The following is a 21,469-nucleotide window of genomic DNA, read 5'->3' as shown; positions in this document are numbered from 1 at the left end:
CATAATGTTCAACCTGTACCAAGTGCTCATTGGAGTTCACAAAATCAGGAATGGAATAAAACCTGAGCACTCCCCAATTGGCAAAATCCAGAGCATTCAAAGATTTCCCATCAGACTTAAATTTCATAAAGCCTTTTCCTGGCTTTTTCCAACTTTGCTTAAACTTCACCATATCTAAGAGAAAACAAATAAACAAAATGCAACTTCAAAGTGGTACTAGAGTAGGGCACTACTATCGGAAGAACCAATCCTAATAAGCGTTGACGAGTTGAATTAGTCAGCTCACAAGGCCATTCATTTTCTATATTGCTAAGCTATCTCCTCATTGAGACTATTTTGTTGAAACAAAGCCAGCCCCCCCTCCTTCTAACCAGTTGCATAAGTAGATCAGCTTGCTGAAATTACCGGAGTTTAAGATTAAATTCATAAACTGCTCCTAGTACTAATTATAGCCTGTCAGTTCCCAACAAAGGAACTAGCTCTGGTACCAAAAATTGAATAATGCAACTTCAAAGTGGTACTAGAGTAGGGCACTACTATCAGAAGAACCAATCCTAATAAGCGTTGACGAGTTGAATTAGTCAGCTCATAAGGCCATTCATTTTCTCTATTGCTAATCTATCTCCTCATCGAGACTATTTTGTTGTGACAAAGGGGCCCCATCTTCTAACCAGCTGTGCATAAGTAGATCAGCTTGCTGAGATTACCGGAGTTTAAGATCAAATTCTTAAACTGCTCCTACTACTAATTGTAGCCTGACGGTTCCCAACAAAGGAACTTGCTCTTGTACCACAAATTGAATAAAAACAAATGTATAAGAAAAAATTTCCCTTGTACCTTTGGAGAAGAGCTGCGAATTTTCGCTAGGTGAAAGAGAGACTTTTAAAGAAAAGGCCTTCAAACATGGGAGAACCACGGAACTCCATTAAACTGAAAGGGGAAATGATTTATGGGGAATATTAATGTTACATGATAGAAGTGGAGTAGATTAGGGAAGCCCTATAGAAGTTTTGTTACAATCTATGGTTAGTTTTTTCTTTTTTCGATCGGCATGCATGTGGAAAATTTCACTATTGAGAGAAATAAAGCCTATTTTTAAACTCGGAAGCATTGAGTTTCAAGCAAAGGATATCCCTACAAATTCTAAGTTCTTAGGATCAATCCCTTGTTTTGTACTCCATTTATTTTTGGTAGTGCTAAGCTACATAAAAATTCTTTGCTGACAAACTTTACCCCCAGTGTGATGGGAGAAGTATATATGTTGCCTCTGTGGATGATGGGCCAATATATGTGGCTTATTTGAGCAATGGGGGTGTGCCAGGAAGAGGGGGGGGGGGGGGGGGGGGGGAGGGGGGGGGGGGGGGGGGTTGTTTTGTGAGTAATGGTTTGCAATGCCAAAGATGAAGAGGAGAGTCTACTAGTGGGACAGTGTCAAAGCTGAAGATCATGTTTCCAAAGACAATGTGGGAAGGTCAAATGTTTTTGGAGAACTAGTCTTTACTTGAAGGAGAATAGAGGATTAACTAAGCTTGAAAAAAGGTAACAAGGCAAGGTTGTTTAGGAGAAGTGGAAATTTTAAAAATATTTTTTTAAAAAAATTGGTTATTGGTTTAAAATGAGGGTATTTAGATTATTTTTTGTTAGTTTGGGAGAGAAGAACAAGGTCAAAGGGTGCATGGCTGCATGTCATCCGTTTAAAAATAAGGGTATCTCCAATATTTGCAAAAGTATAAAGGGATCACCCAAAAATTAATGGGTGGGGGACGGCAAGAAAGACATATGATCAATTTTATAACATAGCGGTATGTCAAATGTTCATAAAAAATTAAGACGGGTGTCTAAATCACCCCAAAAGTTTAAGGGGGCAAAAAAAGTTTAAAAAAAATTGGTGGGGGCAAACAACTTATATGAAAGAGAGGGGGCGAGAGGCATGGTATCAGTTCAAAAACATGGCATCTCAAATATAACATGTTAGAGGGGTACTAAATCCCTTTGAAAAAGTTCAGGGTGAGCAACTGCCCCCTCCCCCCCTGGCATCGCCCCTAAACACAAGGATACCAACGCACATCATGGACATCACCACAAGGGAGATCTAGAAGTTTTTTGGTCAAAGATGGGGGTCCTCAAGTTACTCACCTTCAATTGGCCAATGACACTCTTGTCTTTTTGGGGGCCTCAACCAATCAGGTGATAGTCTTGAGGGGGTTACTTTGTTTCTTCGAAACGATTTTAGGTCTTCGGATTAATTTTAGGAAAGCAAGTTCTTGGGAGTAGGTTCGGTTCCACAGAGCCATAGATGAGCGGCTTTATTTGGTTGTAAAGTGGACTCTTCCCTCATCCTATCTAGGTCTTCCTTTAAGGCTTCGTATAAGAGTAAGGTAATTTGGGATCCGATTTTAGAAAGAATGGAGAAAAGATTGAGCTCTTAGAAAACGAAGTATTTTTCAAAAGGAGGAAAGTTGACATTAATTAGAAGTACCTTGGAGAGCATACTAGTTTATCATGCCTTTTTTTTTTCCATCCCTAAGAGTGTGGAGGTAAGTTTGGAAACGCTAGTCAGGAATTTTCTGTGGAATGACAAAGAGGGGAAAAAGAAATAACATTTGCTTAGTTGGAAAGAGGTGTGTGTGCCTAAAAAGAAAAGAGGCTTAGGAGTCAAAGGTTTTAGGTTACCAAATAAGGCGTTGCTTAGAAAATAGTTGTGGAGATTTGGAGGAAAGAAAGATACTTTATGGAGGAAAGTCATTAAGGCTAAATTTGGGGAGACGATGTTAGGTTTGGAAAGTGGGGAAGTGAAGTCTTCGTATTGTTGAGGAGTGGGGAAAGGCTACAATGATTTTTGGAAGTTGATTGTGTTTAAAGTGGGAAGTGGGGAATACATTCGATTTTGGGAAGACACTTGGTGCAGTGAAACAATTTTATCCCAACAATTTCCCTTGATCTATGAGCTCTCCTCTAAAAAGGAAAAGCCCATTCCGGTTCCTGTAGATCACTCTGGGAGTGGTACCTCTTGGGATCTGGATCTAAGAAGGGCTCTTAACGACTGGAAAATTCAGGAGCTAGTTGGCCTATCTTTGGTTTCGGAATCTTAGTGCCTAGAGCCAACAACTAGAGATACTTGGGAATGGACCTGCAATAAAGAGAGAAGATTTTCGGTGAGTTCTTTCTGAGCCACTCTATATGTCCAAATTCTAGTTCTTTTTCCAGATAAAATAATTTGGGATTCAAAAGTTCCTTCTAAAATCTCTTTCTTTGCTTGGCTCGCTGTCTCCAACAAGCCTCTAACCCTAGATCATCTCATTCTAGGGGTTATAGTACTCCTAACTTTTGTTGCTTGTATCAAGCAAGTGGGGAGACCAATGACCACCTGCTATTGCATTGCTCTTTTGCCTCCAAAATTTTGTCTCATTTTCTTAGTTTGCTCAATGTGGATTGGGTTTTCCCTACTTCCTTGAAATCCCTTTTTTGGAGTTGGCTAGTAGGAAAAGCGTGCTCTGGGCTTTGCTTCCTTTTACTATTTGTTGGAGCATTTGGAAGGAAAGAAATAGGAGAATTTCCTTGGAAGAGGAGTGCTCTATTCATTAGCTAATTTTGATGACTTTAGGCTACTTGTATTTTTGGTGTAAGTTAGATGTAGGTTTTAAAGGGGTTTTCTTTGAGGAGTTGGTTTTTAAATGGGACTCCTTGTGCTCTTTATAAGTTTGTTTTGGGTTCACTTTGTATTTGCGGCTGGTCATCTCGACCTCCGTCTTTATTAATATATAGCTCTTTTACCTCTTAAAAAAAAAAACGTCTTAAATCTAGAATCAAATAAAATATTTAAAAGAAAGAAAGAAAAAAAAAAGAGTTCCATAACTTCAGTTACATATGAGTAGTTGCTTGCCTATAGATGCTGAAATGTTCAATAAGAAGATAATCAAGTAAGACAAACTTACATATAAAGTTGGAACAGCTGCTATTACAAGGCTCATAAAAGCGATAGAAGTCTGCCAGTAAGAGAATGATTTGCATTGTCAGTAGCTATTACTTAAACAAAAAGAGATCACTACACTATTAAACCCAAATGCTAGAAGAAGGTAAGATATTTATTTGTACTTCCCAAAACATATATATTCTCAATTAGCAACACAAGCATACTTGTACTATCTATACAGTAACAACCCAAGGAAGTCACTTTGTTGTGTATGTTGGAGGGGATTATTATTTCCAGGCCCTATCAACTACTTCATTTGGAAATCAGATTCCTTAACAATTCACAGAGTTCACAATCAGGTAATCTTGGATTCTACCCATACGAAATGAAGCCACTCAATCGTACCTGAGCTGGTCAAAACAAGAAATTTTATACGGTAGGAGTTTTTAGAGAAGCTTTCAATATGTGATTTGAGAAAATGCATAACATTCACATGGTTGAAACACAAGTTTTCTCACAATTACTAAGTACAGTTCAAAAAATTGATATTGCACTAGAGGTCTGAGAAATTACTTTTCATAAGGTGGTTCATTAGAAGAGGAAAAATTAGACACACTGTCCAAGTCATTTTATCTGACACATTGTTTAAGGTCTTGGTTGGTTGAAAAATGATATGTTGACAGACTGCTGGAAAAAAAGAAAAACAAAATAAGACCTACTCCCACATGGCAGCATGGGGTGGTTGGCCAAATTCTGCTGTCGAACAAACCCCAGTTCAAAGCGAGATAGGAGAGAGGGATTCACTATAATTGTGATGACAGATACATCATAAACATCAGTGTAAAACCCAACCATTTGCTCTTAGATGGATGTTATATTGAACATGTTAGAGGAGATGAAGAAACTGAAGATGGTTGGTTTCAAAGAGGGTGGTGAAGAGAAGAATAAGATAGTTATTTGGGATTACAGTAGTTATAGTATATTGTAGTTATTTGTCCTTTAATACAAAGAGAAGCCACCTTCCTGACGGTTATTTGAAGCTGAAAGTTTTCTTTCAAAAAATGCCCCTCTAAAATCTAACAGCCATTTTAATCTAAAGGTCATTAAAGTACATAACCGTAAAATATAAGAGTTCGAAAATAATTAAAACAGCATATGCATTTTTCAGGGACTTTTTTTCTCTTAAGATTTTTCAGAATCCTCAGAACCCCATTGAACCCAACTTCACCTTGCTAACCACTAACCCTTTAACTATAAAATAAAAATAAAAAATAAAAAATAAAATAAGAATCCCCATAAAATTAGGAGATAATTCAGTTGCAATAAAAAATATCCATCAGATAGCTTTAACGGAGACTGTTCAACCATAACAAATACTAATTGTTTCGATCTAAAAACAAATTTTATATCTAGGCCATGTCTACTTGCTTAGAAAACATATCTTCAAAAAAAAATTCAAAGGAAAACTTTTCTAACCTCAATTTGACTACCCTTGAAAACATCCCCAGTACCTTCTCTTTTCACATTGATCCCCTGCCCTGGACTCAACTTTGACCACATTGGACGGTAAAGTAACCCACCCCCTTCTGGTCAAGCTGAAAGATATCTATCTGAGCCCCTTAGTTGTTGCCCTCATTCTTTTGAAGAAAACATTTAGTAGAACTTTTAAAACAGAATTATTTCTCTATTTCTCTACATGATCGTTGCATTCGAGCATATTTGACTATTGGGTAATAGGGTATTGAATTCAGCGAACCTGTATCTAACACAGAACTCACTAAAAACCTAGAGAGAGACTGAGTAGTTGTTTGGTTGGGCGTCAAAGAGAGCTTTTGGCTCTTGCTGGTAGCTGGAAGCCAACTGGAGCTAGAAGCTAATTTTTACGAAGCACCTAAGAGGTTGCTTCAAGCTTCTACTCCGGTAGAGAGCTAACTCCCTGTGGGAACCAGAAATTTCCTGCATGTTGGGGCTAGTATACATTAGGGGTGCACATGGTTCGGATTTTGACAAAATTGGCACCAAACCAAACATGATCGGTTCTACAAATTTGGAACCAAACCAATCCAATTACCATATAGAACCAAACCAAACCAACCTTGGTTCGGATTGGTTCGGATCGGTTCCCAGCTCTCATATAGAAAAACTAGTATTTTTTCTTTCAAAAGAAGAACCCTTTGGATCATATCATAAATAATGCCTATTTTTTAAATGAAAATGATTTCATGATTAAATTTTGACTAAAATCTGTATAAATTAAAAATTAGAGGAAGTTCAATGAGACTAAAAAAAATTACAATTTTAAAATTGGAATTTTGGATGGATTAGTGAGGAAAGTAATCCATAAATGGTAGATTAACGAATCCAAGTCTAGGTTCATATTGTATATTTCATCTAACAAACACGGCATAAAGGTTCTCATAAAAAAACAAGGAATCAAACTCTTTGAAAAAGTTTTTCCATAAATGGATTGATCCATTTAAGAGTTGAGAGAGAGATTTGTGTACATTTTTTATGAGTTTTTGTTAGAAAAAAATAGAGGAGATGAAGTTGAAGACTTTGATGAGTTACCTCTTCATAACAAACTAACACAGTTGAGATAGAGAAATAGATAATAGAAGATCGAAACTAAGAAAGGGTATATATATATATATATAATAGATATTTCGGATTAGTTCGGTTATCGGATTGGTTCGGTTCTATTATACCCCTAATTTGGAACCGAGCCAAATCAATCGGATTTTTTTATATACAATCCGCACCGAACCAAACCATGCTCAATCCGAACCAATCCAATCCAAAAGGCTTCGGATTGATTCGGTTATCGGATTTACCCAATCCAATGTACACCCCTAGTATACATATCTCAGTTTTTTGAAAAATGCAATCCAACTCGGAAGTCATGGGTTCAAGTCCAATTTAACAATCAAAAAAAGGGAGAGGGGGATTTCCAGCGCATTGAACAATGAGATAAAGGGGAGAATATAAGATGAAATGTAGAGAGAGAAAGAGTTTCAATTGCAGAAGGGGTTACGGTTAGCTATTGGAAACCACTATTTTTCAGGAGCGGTAGCATCATAAAAACTAGGAATTGAACTATTTTACAACCGAAAGTGGAAGCGGAAGCAAGAGCAGGATTCTGCAGTGGGAGCGGCATGCCAGATAGAAGCTTCCTGCTACTATAAGATAACCTTCTCTGCCTGAGGGATTGGTCAAGGCTAAAAGTTCTTGCAATCACTTGTGTGTTGCAACTTCTCTGGATTGCATCAAACCTAGGTCAACCCTAGCATCAGACTGAGAACTCAGTGATTCTTGTCTAGTAAATGCTTCCATCATGTCTTACCTCTATGAATAGTATGGTATTGAAACTCCTTTTTTCTCTTCTTTTTTTGATAGGTCTTGAACCTCCTTTTTTGGCTTCTTATAGGAAAAGCCACCTTAGAATCGAATAAAATGCCGAAAATCATAAGATGGTTCAAGTTCACATACAGCTCCACAATGTTGGGTCTTGGGTTATCCTTTGCTCATGTTTTTACATTTATGGCAATTAGTATTAGTATTAGTATTTCTGAGGAGAAGTTAGCGTTATCTATAGGAATATGAAGAAGACATGTTTTACTTCTGCTCTAAGGATTGGATTTTCAGCTTCAATAACTAGAAATTGGGGGTTACAAGAATTGCAATAGGGCACTCAAAGTATCATTGTTCCAAGGTAACAGTGGTTACCTCGTGTGATCCCTTTTTAGACTTTATTTAGTGTAACAAAAATAAAAAAACAGGAAAAGGGATTTTGGGGTTTCATCATGTCTACATTTGCAAGGATAAGATAAAAGGTTATTTGGCATTGTTGTACATGTACATTAAAGTATGATGTACATGACTAAAAAGGAAAATGGGTTTTGGATTTTGTCTCCTCTCTGTTTGCAAGGCAAAGCTAAGTCCCTAAGGAGCCTAGTAAGTGGCTAAGACTACTTGAGGTACCCAGAGAGAAGGAGGCAAGTCCCTAAGTAGCACGGAAAGCAGGTTTCCCCAAAGCTGCTTGGGAATAAGATGACAAGTCCTTAAACATCCCAGAAAGTGGCTAATTTTTCCAAAGCTACTTAAGAAGAGAGCGGTAAGTCTCTAAGGAACTAGGGAAGTGGCTAAGTTCCCCAAGTATACAGAAAGAGAATGGTATATCCCTAAAGAGCCCGGTAAGTGGCTAAGTTTCCATGGAGGTTTCAGGATAAGGCGACAAGCCCCTAAGTAGCCTAAGAAGCAACTAAGTACCCTAAGGTACATTAGAAGAGAGAGACAAGTCCCTAAGTAGCCTAACAACTAGCTAAGTTTTCTCGGAGGTAGTCAGGAAAAGGGCGGCAATTCCTTATGCATCCTAGGATGTGGCTAAATATCCCCAACAATACTCAAGAAGAGAGCACTATGCCCCTAAGTAGCCCAAGAAGTGATCAAATGCCCTTGGAGGTGTTTTGAGAAGAGCAAGGTGAATCCTAGTAGGGACTAAAAAATGGTTACATTTACAAAGAAAAAACGAGATGGGGAAGAATGTGATATTCTCGAAAGTGGATCTCGATAGAGTGATTTCCATCTCTAAGAGGGGACCATGTCGTATGGAAAAAAACCGTATTGGACACATGGAACCAAAAAACATATCTCAATGATTGATTTTAAGGGAGATATGACATGTATTTTGAGGCGGTACTCAACACATATCCCCATATTGATCCAACACAAATCTTAAGACATTGAATGACACATCCTAATAACAATTTATCATGTATCCCGATGTGGAGATATGCACCTTCCACCAATATGCCATGCAACACAATGGTTGATAAGACAAGATTCAAAATAAAATGTATCTGAATAGCAATGTTGTCAAAAGCGATTGTATATGCGCATATGTGAAAAATTGGTGGCTGCTATGTATGCAATGGCACAATAGAAATATGCGCATATAACATATGTGATGGCGTATGTGTCCAACGGCTAAAAAAGTAGCCGTTGGACAGAAATTTGATTTTTTTCCTTTTTCTTTTTTCTTTTTTCCCTTTTTTTTTTTTTTTTTTTTTTTTTTTTTTTTTTTGCTTTCTTATTTACTTATAAATACTCCACTCTTACATCCCTCCTTTGCATTACTTCAAATACAACTTCCACTGAGCATTCTACAACTCTAAGTATCAAAATCATCAAGTTTATTCAAAATCAAGAAGCAAGATCAAATTCTAGTCTCTACACTTCCTTTTATTCATCCAAATTCAAGAATCAAGAACAAGCAAGACTCCAAGTAGGCGTTTGGATAGGACTCCTTGGCTACTTCTGACTCTTGCGGGGAGTTAGACGTCGTTTGGATGCGTTTGTATGAACTACTCTTTCGAAGAGTTACTCCGCGCAAGAGCAAGAAATTACTCTTTATGAAGAAGTCAAGAAAACCTATTTCTCAAAACTCTTCTTGCGGGGAGTCAAAATCTAACGGTTCGTTTTACCAAAATACCCCTAACTTTATTAATTTTCTATGAAAATATTTCTAATTCATTTGCCCTTAAATCAAACAAAAGAAACATTTATTAATATTATTTTTTTTTTTTTTAATTTTGAGTATAATGGATTTAAACACATTATATTAATATTTAATATTTAAAATATTATATTATATTATATTAATATTTATTATATTATATTATATAATATTTATAGTTAAACACATTATATTAATATTTAATATTTAAAATATTATATTATATTATATTATATTATATTATTATATTATATTAATATTTATAGTTAAAATGTCAAAAACAATATAGTTTGAAGGCATATTATGACACTAAAAGACAGTCTGTCAATTTTTTTTAAAAATTTTGAGTATAATGGATTTAAACACATTATATTAATATTTAATATTTAAAATATTATATTATATTATATTAATATTATTATATTATATTATATTAATATTTATAGTTAAAATGTAAAAAACAGTATAGTTTGAAGGCATCTTATGACACTAAAAGACAGTCTGTCAATTTTTTTTTTAATATTATGTCATATTATGTCAAAAACAGTTAGTCAAATTTTTTTTTAAATTTTAAGTATAATGGATTTAAACATATTATATTAATATTTAATATTTAAAATATTATATTATATTATATTAATATTATTATATTATATTATATTAATATTTATAGTTAAAATGTCAAAAACAATATAGTTTGAAGGCATATTATGACACTAAAAGATAAAAAACAGTAACTGGTATAATATAAGGGTATTCTAGTCTTTTTTCTAGAAGTCATGAGAAGTCAGTATGGTTCCCAAACAAACTTCCAGCACAAAAGTACTTCTGCCAGTACTTCATAGAGTTGATTGTCAAACGCCATTTCTGCACATAATTACTTTTCCAGCTCCTCCATAGAGTACTTCAGCTCCTGTTCTTTGGAAGAGTAGTTCTGCTCCTGGTATCCAAACAGGCCTCAAGTTTCAACTTTCAAGAATCAAGGACACAAGGTCAAATTCAAGACTCATCATTCAACTCTCAAGAATCAATCAAGACTCTCTAAGTTTCAAGAATCAAGATTAAGATCCAGAATTCAAGATTCAAGAATCAAGAGTCAAGAGTCAAGAATCAAGATCAAGATTAAAGAACCATCAATCATTATTCATTCAAGAAGATCAAATACCAAGATTCAAGAATCAATAAGTTTGGAGCATTGGACTTGAGGTATTTATAAAATTATTTCACTTAGTTAGTACTAGTAGTTACCTTTTTGTTCGACATTTGAAGAACACGGCTTCTTCATCAGCCAACTCCTCCCTAAGGCCCAAATCAAATGACCCCGGTTGGAAATATGGTCATTACCGTAGTGCCACCGAAAAAAACCAAGTGGTGTGTGAATTGTGTGGCTACTTAAGCCAAGGAGGAATCGCACACGACAAACAACACCTTACTCACATTTCGGGGTCAATTGCTAGAGCATGCCCAAAAGTTAGTCCCAAAATCAAACGAGAAATAATGGAATATTTAGACAAGACTTCTAGGGAAAAAAGTGATGATGCCGCTATATTACAAAATTACATGGAGGGTGGAGGTAGTGGTGGGATTGATGAGGATAATGATGATGACATTTATGCACATAAACATGATACTCCCCCCACGACCACATCGACTGGGTGTTATAGACCACCTATTGCACCGACAAGAAGAGCATCTAAAAGAGCTTGTGGTGGAGGTTCACTAGATAGATGGTGTAAGCCACATCCCGAAGATGTGGTTACCCAAAAAGAAAAGGGAAAAGGTCCTGCACAAACCACAATCGAGAGCCATGTATAGATAGAAAAACTATTATCCAATACATATCAAAATGGCTTTGGCAAGCGGGTAATGCCTTTAATACTGTTAAATTGAAAAATTTTAAGGTCATAGCTGAGGTCATTGGACAATTTAGACCGAGACTTAAGGCACCATCTTACCATGAAATTAGAGAGCCATGTCTAAAGAAAGAGATAGAGTTCACTCAAGGTTTCCTTAATGAAAATCAAGAAAAATGGAAGACCTACGGGTGTACTTTAATGACCGATGGATGGATTGATAGATCTGGTGACCATTAATTAACTTTTTAGTTAATTGTCCAACTGAAACTATGTTAGTTAAATCTATCGATGCATCAACCTATTCCCACATGGCTGAATATCTTTTTAAATTACTAGATAGTGTAATTGATGAAATCGGAAAAGAAAATATTGTCCAAGTGATCATGGACAATGCAGTTGCATATGTGGCTGTGGGTCGCTTGTTAATGAACAAGAGACCTCGTTTGTATTGATCGTCTTGTGCGGCACATTATATTGATCTTATTTTAGAAGACATTGGTAAGTTACATATTAAAACTATTGTTAGAGCTAGAAAAATTACTGTTTTCATGCATAAGCATGCTTTATTGTTGCAAAGAATGAGAAAAAAATATTAGTGAAAACTTACTTAGACCGGCTATTACCTGATTTGCAACGGCTTTTTTGACACTACAAAGCTTATATGGAAAGAAAAGTAAACTTAGAAGCTTTGTAGTGTCAGCCGATTGGAATAATGGACCTTGGTCAAAGAAGAACGAAGGAAAACTAATTGTCCAAATCATTCTTTCTCAAAACTTTTGGAATAATGTTTGTAAGGCCTTAAGAAATGCCAGACCACTAATTACTGTCCTAAGATTGATGGATGGTGATGAAAAACTACCAATGGGTTACTTTTATGGTTACATGGAAAAGACTAAATTAAAAATAATGGAATATCATGCATTTTAATAAAGGAATTATAAGCTTGTAATTGACATTATAAACAAAAGAAGGGGGAATCAAATGTCGTCTACCTTGTATTAGGCTACATAAATTCAATCATGTACTTTCAAGCCACTGATCGTTATGAAGCAGATTCGACACACATAATTGCGTTACTTGATATTTTAGAAAGAATGATTCCAACGAGAGATGAACAAGACAAGATATCATTGCAATTGAATCGATACAAGAACAGTGAAGGAATCTTCAGGAGGGAGATCGTCATCCGACATAGACCAACACAGACTCCAAGTAAGAATAATATTAAATATTTAATGATTTATTATTTTATTTAGATTCATTCAAATCATTAAGTGTTCAAATTCAAATTACTAAAATATTTTTGAATTAAATATCATAGCTGATTGGTGGGCACAATATGAAGTGGATCCAATTTCAAAGGATCCAGATTTGAAGAAATTGGCCTAACATGTCTTCCATCCGAATGCGAGCGCAACTGGAATACATTCGAGATGGTAAATTTTAAATTCTTACTTTTATATTTTGAATTTTAAATAATAAATAATAAATTCTTAGTTCTTTCTTGTTTTATATATTTTGAATTTTAAACATTTTAATTGATGTATGTTTATTTGAATTAAAATAATAGATTCACACCAAAAAAAAAAAAAAAAATCGACGTAAGCAAAAAAAACTCAATTACTTGGTCTTCGTGCAATACAATCAAAAATTATGTGAAAGATTCTTATAGAGGAAAGAGCAACTGGGGTTCTATGACCCCATCTCCCTTGATGAGCCAAATGGAGATCATCCATGGATTTTTTATGCAATGGATGTGCCATTGTTCGAAGGAGAAAAATCTTACTTTGGCACAAGTTGAGGAAGCTGCTTTTGCACCGGCACCTGAGGAGGGCTCTATTGGAAATATTAGAATAGTCAGTTCTAGTTTGACTAAAATTAGTTTATTTAGTTTTATTTCTTTGTATGGGCATTTATGTCCATTCCCTTATTATTGATTATAAATATATGTTAAGATCTCATTATGAGACCTGACTTTTCTCTTCTAAATTTCTTCTTGGTATCAGAGCTAAAACACCACCCTCTTCAACAATTTTCTTTTTCTTCTCTTTGATCACCGCAATCATCTAGTAGTAGTCTCATCCGGAGTTTCTCCCCTTCGGAGGCAATTTTTTTTTCTTTTTTTTTTATTCATTTTTTTTTGGATCACATGATGCAATAGAGATTTGCGCTGTGTTTTTTTCCCTACGTTAGGGTTTCTCTTTGCGATTAGCCCTAGTGTTGTTAGGTGAACTTCGATCATCCCTATAGGTCTTCGTTGCTTCTTACAGATCCATTCCTGCCCCCCACAATCTCGTTTACAAGCTCCTACCTGCGCTGCAATCAGCCCTACAAGCCCTAATCTTCTCTGCGACAGGAGCAGACAAGTGTTGGGTTCACTCCGATCAGTTTACAGGTGTTAAACTACCTTGCGACAGCAGCTGCAAGCTTTTGGGTGCCCTGCGATCAGCCCTAGAGGCCTTGCGACAGCAACAACAAGGGTTAGGTTGCTTGCGATCAACCTTACAAGCACTAAACTACCTTGGGACAGCAGCAGCAAGCTATTGGGTGCCCTGCGATCAGCCCTAGAGGCTCTGCGATAGCTACAGCAAGAGTTAGGTGGCTTGCAATTAACCTTACAGGCCCTGCAACAGCAGCAGCCAAGTGTGATCAACCCTACAGGCCTTGCGACAGCAGCAGCCAAGTATTAGTTGCTCTTACGATCAGCCTACAAGCCCCTGCGACAGCAACAACTGGGTGCAATCAGCCCTACAGGCCCTGCTACAGCAGCTGTCAAGTGTTCGTTGCCTTTGTGATCAGCCTACAGGTCCAACGATAGCAACATAGGTTGTTTCTGTGACATACGACCATCTACTTTGGTTACCTCTATCCCAACAACAGTAATAGTGGCTATTTCGAGTGTTGTCGACAACAATCAATAGTATTATCTTGCCTTACGGGAGATCTCTCTTCAATCCAAAGTTTCTTCCTGTTCATAGTGTGCCATGACGACTCACGAAACCAAGGACTTTACTTCAAACCTTGGGGTTAATTTCTCAGTCCAATGTATATCTAATGCCCCTCTAGATGGTCGTAACTTTCAATCATGATCTCAGTCGATGCAACTTTATTTGGATAGTAGAGGAAAATCTGGTTGCCTGTCAAGTATTGTTCCTAAGCCACCTCTCACTGATCCTAAATTTGAACAATGGAAAATTGATAATTGCACCATTCTTGGATGGTTATTTAATTCCATGGAGCAACACATCAACACTATATTTATGTATCATGAGACAGTTTCTTCTTTGTGGTCCGCTCTCACTCAAACATATGCACATGCTCGTAATGACTCGCGAATTTATGAACTTTATCGGGATATTGCTCAAGCTATACAAGGAAATTAGAGTATTGCAGATTACTTTAGATTTCTTCAGTCCCGTTGGGAGGAACTCTCACACTATAAGTCTATGGCTGAGTTGTCTACTGAGGCAGCCGAGTACGTGGTCAAGAGAATTGCTCGACATCAGACATATCAGTTCCTCATGGGTCTACGCCCTGAGTTTGAGGCATTACGGACCCAAATCCTTAATATCACGCCTCTACCGTCCCTATTTGAGACATTTGCGACAATTGATAGCGATGAGCGTCGTCGTCGTGTAGTTCCTTCCCAGACTCAGTCCCCTGTCATTATCCCTACTCCAGACACAGATCAGATGGCTCTTGCAGTCAACTCGGGTTTCTCTAACTCTCGTACTCAAGGATCCAGAAATCGAGGCCGTGGGATCCGTGGACTTGGTAAAGGTAGTTGTCTTACGTGTAGCCACTGTGGGAAGATTGGCCATGAAAAGGCCCGTTGTTTTCAACTTTATCCCCACCTGTTGAGATCTTCTGGGGGACAGCCCCATGCTGCTGTTGTGGAATGTACCTCTGTTGATTCTGCGTCCCTTGGAACTATTGATTTGCAACATCTACAGACGTAGATTACAGCTATTGTACGGGATCAGGTCCAGGCTCAAACTCCCTCATCCTCAACAGTCGCATCTGTTACCATACCTCCAAGTACCTCTTCTGCATTTTATACCTCTCAGTCTGGCTCTGCTCCTCTGACTTGGGTAATTGATTCTGGTGCCTCTGATCACATGACCGGTGAGTCTAATCATTTTATTTCTCCCACTTTTCCTACTACTCACAAGAAGGTTCGCCTTGCTGATGGGTCTCTTACCCCTATTCACAGTAAGGGTACTATCTCCTTAACCCCTATTTTTTCTCTTGATTCTATTCTTCATGTTCCTCACCTATCTCTTAACCTTATGTCTGTGAGAAGTATAACAAAATCTCTAAATTGCTCTGTAACATTTTTTCCTACTCACTGTGTCTTTCAGGACCTGACTTCGAGGAAGATTTTTGGTAAGGGGTATGAGAGGGATGGGCTGTACATGTTTGGAGCTCCTCCTACTGCTGTTCCAGCCTCCATCTTCCCACTCATTGGAACTCATATTTTTTCTTCCCAGACTTTATACTTATGGCATGCTCGATTAAGACATGCTAATTTTCAGTACTTATGTTCATTATTTCCTTCTTTAAAACATTCTTGTAGTGGACACAAATTTCAGTGCGCTGTGTGTGAGCTTTCTAAACACACACGTACTTCTTATATTCCTCGCATGCATAGAGTTAATGTTATTTTTGATTTAGTTCATTTTGATGTTTGGGGGCCTTCTCCTATTACTGATTTTAATGGTCATAGATATTATGTTACATTTATTGATGACTATTCTCGTTGTACTTGGGTTTATTTAATGCATTCTCGTTCTGAGGTGTTCCCTATTTTTGTTAATTTCCTTAAAATGATTCAAACCCAATACAACATTACTGTCAAATCTCTTAAAACAGATAATGATGGGGAATATATTTCTGATGGGATCCGTTCCCATCTCCATGAGCATGATATGTTTCATCAGTTAACTTGCTCATACACTCCTAAGCAAAACGGGGTGGCGGAACGTAAAAATCGCCACCTCATAAACATCGTCCATTGTCTTCTGTAAGGGATGCATGTTCCCAAGTCCTATTGGAATATGGCAGTTCTTACTGCTGCTTTACTCTTAAATCGTGTTCCTAGCCGCACTTTAGGAAGACAGGTGCCTCTTCAAGTTCTTCGACCTGATAGCACTCTCTTCCCTATTACACCTAGAGTTTTTGGGTGTACTTGCTTTGTTCAGGATAGAACTCATCGCTCCAAACTAGATGACAAAGTTATCTGTTGTGTCTTCTTGGGTTACTCTTCTATGTCAAAGGGGTATCGATGTTATGATCCCCTCTCTGATCGTATTATTCATTCCCTGGATGTCACATTTTTTGAAAATGTTCCATATTTTCGTACTTCATCTTCTTTGCAGGACTCTTCTCCTTTGCAGGATTCTTCTCCAATAGTGCTACCATCTCCAGTTTTCACTCCATCTTCGCCGCCACCATTGCAAGTTTAATCTCGTCGACCCCCCCTCTCAAACTTTGCCAACCTCCTCCTTGAACTCAGGTATATCCCCTTCTACGGTTACACCTATTCCTTCTATTTCTGACTCTCACTTACCTATTGCACTTCGCAAAGGTAAGCGAGGGTGTGTTACTAATCACCCTATCGCCCAGTTTGTTTCTTATCAGGGTCTTTCTCCTTCCTATCGAGCCTACCTTGCCACCACAGACTCTATTCGGGTTCCTCGATCTGTATCTGAGGCTTTACATGATCCTATGTGGACTAGAGCCATGACTACTGAGATGAATGCATTGCAAAAGAATCACACTTGGGATCCTATTTCTCTTCCTTCTGGGGAGCGGACTGTTGGTTATAAATGGGTTTTCACAATCAAGTACCTTGCAGATGGTACTGTTGATCGCTACAAGGCTCGACTAGTGGCTAAGGGATTTACGCAGACTCTGGGAAAAGACTTTGGAGCCACATTTACACCTGTAGCCAAACTGTCGACTATCTGTTTACTTATCTCTTTAGCGGTCTGTCATTCATGGTCACTTCACCAGCTTAATATGTAGAATGCTTTTCTCAATGGTGATCTGACAGAGATCATTTATATGGACCCCCCTCCGGGATTTCGTCTTCAGGGGGAGTATTCTGGGAAAGTATGTCGCCTTCTCAAATCTCTATATGGCCTAAAGTAGTCTCCACGAGCTTGGTTCCAGCGTTTCTCTGAGGTCATTCTATCTATGGGATTTTCTAGATGCCACTCTGACCATACTTGCTTTACTCGACGAGGAGTAGATAGTCGCAATACTATTGTCTTGATTTATGTGGATGATATTATAGTAACTGGACATGATGCACAATGGATTGACAGAGTTAAGAGGCAATTGAGTAATGCTTTTGAGGTTAAGGACTTAGGTCCCCTCAAGTACTTTTTGGGGATAGAGGTAGCCCGCTCACATCGTGGTATTTCGTTAACTCAACGCAAATACACATTGGATCTTCTTCAGGACACCGGTATGCTTGGTTGTCGTCCTGCCTCTTCCCCAATGGATCAAAACTATCGTCTTCATGCTGAATCTAGGGAACTGTTATCTGATCCTTCATCTTACCAGAGAATCATAGGCCGTCTAATTTATTTGACTAATACTAGACCGGATTTGACCTTTGCAGTTAGTGTAGTCAGTCAGTTTATGCATGCTCCGCGTACCTCTCATCTTGAAGCTATGTGTCGTATTCTTCGCTACTTGAAGTCTCGTCCTAGTCTAAGCTTATTTTATTCGTCTACTACTCAGCCACATTTGTCTTGTTTCACTGATGCTGATTATGCGGGTTCTCTTACAGATATGAGATCTACATCTGGTGTTTGTACTTTCTATGGTGGTAACCTTATTTCATGGAAAAGTAAGAAACAGAGTGTGGTTTCTCGTTTGTCTGTTGAAGTTGAGTATCGTGCTATGGCTCGTGGCACATGTGAGCTTCTTTGGCCTAAATCTTTGCTGACAGAGTTGAGATTTCCTATTGCTAGTTCCTCATCATTGTTCTATGACAACAAGTCTGCTAGCATGCTCGCATCTGACTCAGTCCTTCATGAAAGAACTAAGCATATCGAGGTTGACGTTCACTTTCTTAGGGAGAAAGTTCGATCTGGTGCTCTTGAGACAGTCTTTGTTCCTTCTTCAGATCAACTGGCTGATATGCTCACAAAGTCTGTTGGACCTTCTATCACTAACTCTCACCTTGCCAAGCTGGGTCTAGTTGATATATTTGCCTCAGCTTGAGGGGGAGTATTGGAAATATTAGAATAGTCAGTTCTAGTTTGACTAAAATTAGTTTATTTAGTTTTATTTCTTTGTAAGGGCATTTATGTCCATTCTTTTATTATTGATTATAAATATATGCCAAGATCTCATTATGAGACTTGACTTTTCTCTTCTAAATTTCTTCTGGCTAAAGCAAAGAAGAAGAGGTGATTGATCGAGTCAACAACAACTTGATGAAGAAGACGAAATACAAGAAGAGGAAAACGAAGGTCAAGAGCATTTGAATGTGGATGAAGTTTTGGTGAAATCAAATGAAGATAAAACTGAAGAAGATGAAGAATACGAAGAAAAAGGTGATGATTCAAAAGACGATGGGAATGGGAGTGACGACAATAACGGAGGTGGTGGTGATGTCGAAAATGTACCACAATGGATTAGGGATGGTTGTGTGGAGTATATTGTGGGTTATCATCCAAATTAATTGTTCACTTTTTTTGTACTTCGAATATTTCTAATTTTTGTGTGAATGACTTGTATTAGATATTTTATATTTGGATTGATGCTTAATTCTTGTGTTTTTTGGTATTTATGTAATTTTGTACAATATTTCTAAGTTAATCAATATCTATTTTGGTGTTTTTTTAGCTTTTTTCTAACTTTTTTAAGTTGTTGCATATGCGATATGGGACCTGGCATATGCAATCACATATGGTCACATATGCTATTTGAAAACACTATTGAATAGTGACAATATTATCTTTGAATCCTTTAGTTAATGATAAGTTATCATATTTTGATGATTGTTTATTTGTAATATAATTCCCTGATTAGGATGATTCATTGCCTTCCTTTTAGGGGTCAATTAACTATTTAAAGGGACCTTCTCTTACAGGATGAGGGAATAAATTGAAATAAAAAGATAAAATTGACCTGAGAACTATATGAACTATATAGAAAAAATAATGTAACAAGGAATAAAATTAGAGGAGCAGCTTGTTGTCCGATTTACGATGAACCCCATTATAAAATCCTTTTTGTTTTTATATAATCTCTTATTTCCTCTTATCTATGTTTTCAATACGTATAGATATGATTTTGTGATCATATTAAGGGAAGAAATTTTTGTTGGGGGAAAATATCGAGGAATCGACGGCATATCGAAAAATTTTCCGTAAAATTGTCATGTACATCATACGTTGATGTACATGTCTAACAATGCCAATTAACTTTTGCCTTTTCATTGCAAAAAGAAATGGGATGAAACTCCAAAACTCATTTTCCTTTTTAGCCATGTATATAATACTTTGATGAACATGTCCAACAATGTCAAATAACTTTTACCTTTACCTGTCAAAAGAGACAAGATAAAATCCCAAAATAAATTTTCCTTTTTTTTGTTACATTTTATAAATGAAGTCCAGAAAGGGATAAAACGAGGCAAGTCCCCAGTGCTGTGGAAAATACAGGAGCTACGCATAGCTTCATTTCCCCTGCAGAGGCGAAGCGTCTCAATATCCGGCTCGTGAAAGATTCAAGCCTTATGAAAGCTGTAAACTCCCACGCCACTCATATCCAAGAATCGACTAAGTCAATGTCCATCAAGATAGGCACATGGAAGGGTAAGCTTGATTTACTCATAGTTTCACTCAATGAATTCAGAGTTATCATTGGGATGGATTTTTTGCAACCAAACAAAGTTGTACCGATGCCATTCGCCAACACATTGGGCATGCTAGGTGAATGTCCAAGCTTCATTCCCGTCTCCACCAACGAGGAAGAGACGGATATATGAAATAAAACTTATGTTGTGAGGTATTACTGTTTCAAGGAATGCAAATGATGTAATAAAGAACCTATCTTTTTGTTCAAAAAATGAATTACACTTTAAGCAGTACAACGTTAATTTCCAGGATGAGGAAAAATTCTAGTGCAATGTCTCTTTACAACAAGCATGAGGCCGTTACTACAGTTAAAGTGGTAAAAGTTTTTCAAGAAAAGGTACCCGTCAGAGTTTGTCTGTGGAAGTATAGGCATTATTCACCCATACAAGAGTCAAAGTTCACTTATGCACTTACAGTTTTCTAATTCGTTTCAGCCTAATGCTACTGATGTAGAATTTAACGTTGTTAAGGGTTCTCAAGGTCGCGAAGTAGATATTCTGATACTTTCTACCGTGAGAGCCTCAAATCCAAATTCAACAATGCCTAGGAGTAACTTAAGTGTTATTGGCTTTGATGCTGCGATAAAATGAATGAACATTGCTTTGACAAGGGCAAAAAAAAAAATTCTCCTTGTGGAGTCTTAGTAATGCAAATACATTGCAAACAAATCAAGACTAGGCTGCTCCAGTCACAAATGCTAAAGAAAGGAATTTAATTGTATCAATGGTTATACCGTGAGTCTATATTTTAAAAGCTTTTCTCAGCTTCCAAAAAATGCCCAGCTTCGCTGATCTTGATACTCATTCCAAAAAAGTCACTCTCTTAAGAAGTCTCAAAGGCTTAGCGTTTAGAGTGGAAGAATACAAGTAAAAACGAGAAAGCCAGAAGAAAATAAAAGAAGAAGAAGAAGAAAGATAAATACAAGAAAGAAGATGAGGAGGAGAGGACACACCTAGGCTTTGAATTGCAGCCACAAGAAGACAAAGAACCCAAAGTTCTTCAATTACTTATTATATCTGGACAAACAAAAATAGAAGAATGAGTAAGAGAGGTAAAGATTTTTTTTTTTTTAAAGAGAAAAGTGCAAAAACCAGAAGAGAAAGTGTATCTGTTTTGGTTCTTAGATTGCAAGAAAGAGATCAATGGAAGACGGTGGTCTTTGTTCTTTAAAGGAAAAGATTTTCCTGTTTTCAGAACTAAAAACAAATAAATAACAAGAAGAAAATAAAGCAAGAAGAGAGAAATAAATGAAAGAAGAGAGTAAAGTCTACCTGCTGGTGTGCGTTGTCTCTCTATTCTCACGACAGTG

The 21,469-nt window shown here is 37.1% G+C and overlaps 1 protein-coding gene across 1 annotated transcript in view; it reads right to left on the bottom strand.

The window, feature by feature from the left end:
* The window catches only part of LOC147382627 (chitinase-like protein), a 41,698-nt gene that overhangs the window by 7,414 nt on the left and 12,815 nt on the right, over positions 1-21,469 (bottom strand). The window contains exon 2 of the mRNA XM_086428508.1: positions 3,936-3,986. Coding sequence (XP_086284634.1) covers positions 3,936-3,986 — 51 coding nt within the window. The remainder of the gene's footprint in view (positions 1-3,935; positions 3,987-21,469) is intronic.

This window comes from Akebia trifoliata, chromosome 16 (genome assembly GCF_017979445.1).
Source record: "Akebia trifoliata isolate Shusen 1 chromosome 16, ASM1797944v1, whole genome shotgun sequence".
NCBI classification, from domain to species: Eukaryota; Viridiplantae; Streptophyta; class Magnoliopsida; order Ranunculales; family Lardizabalaceae; genus Akebia; species Akebia trifoliata.
This window is presented reverse-complemented; position numbering and strand designations above follow the sequence as displayed.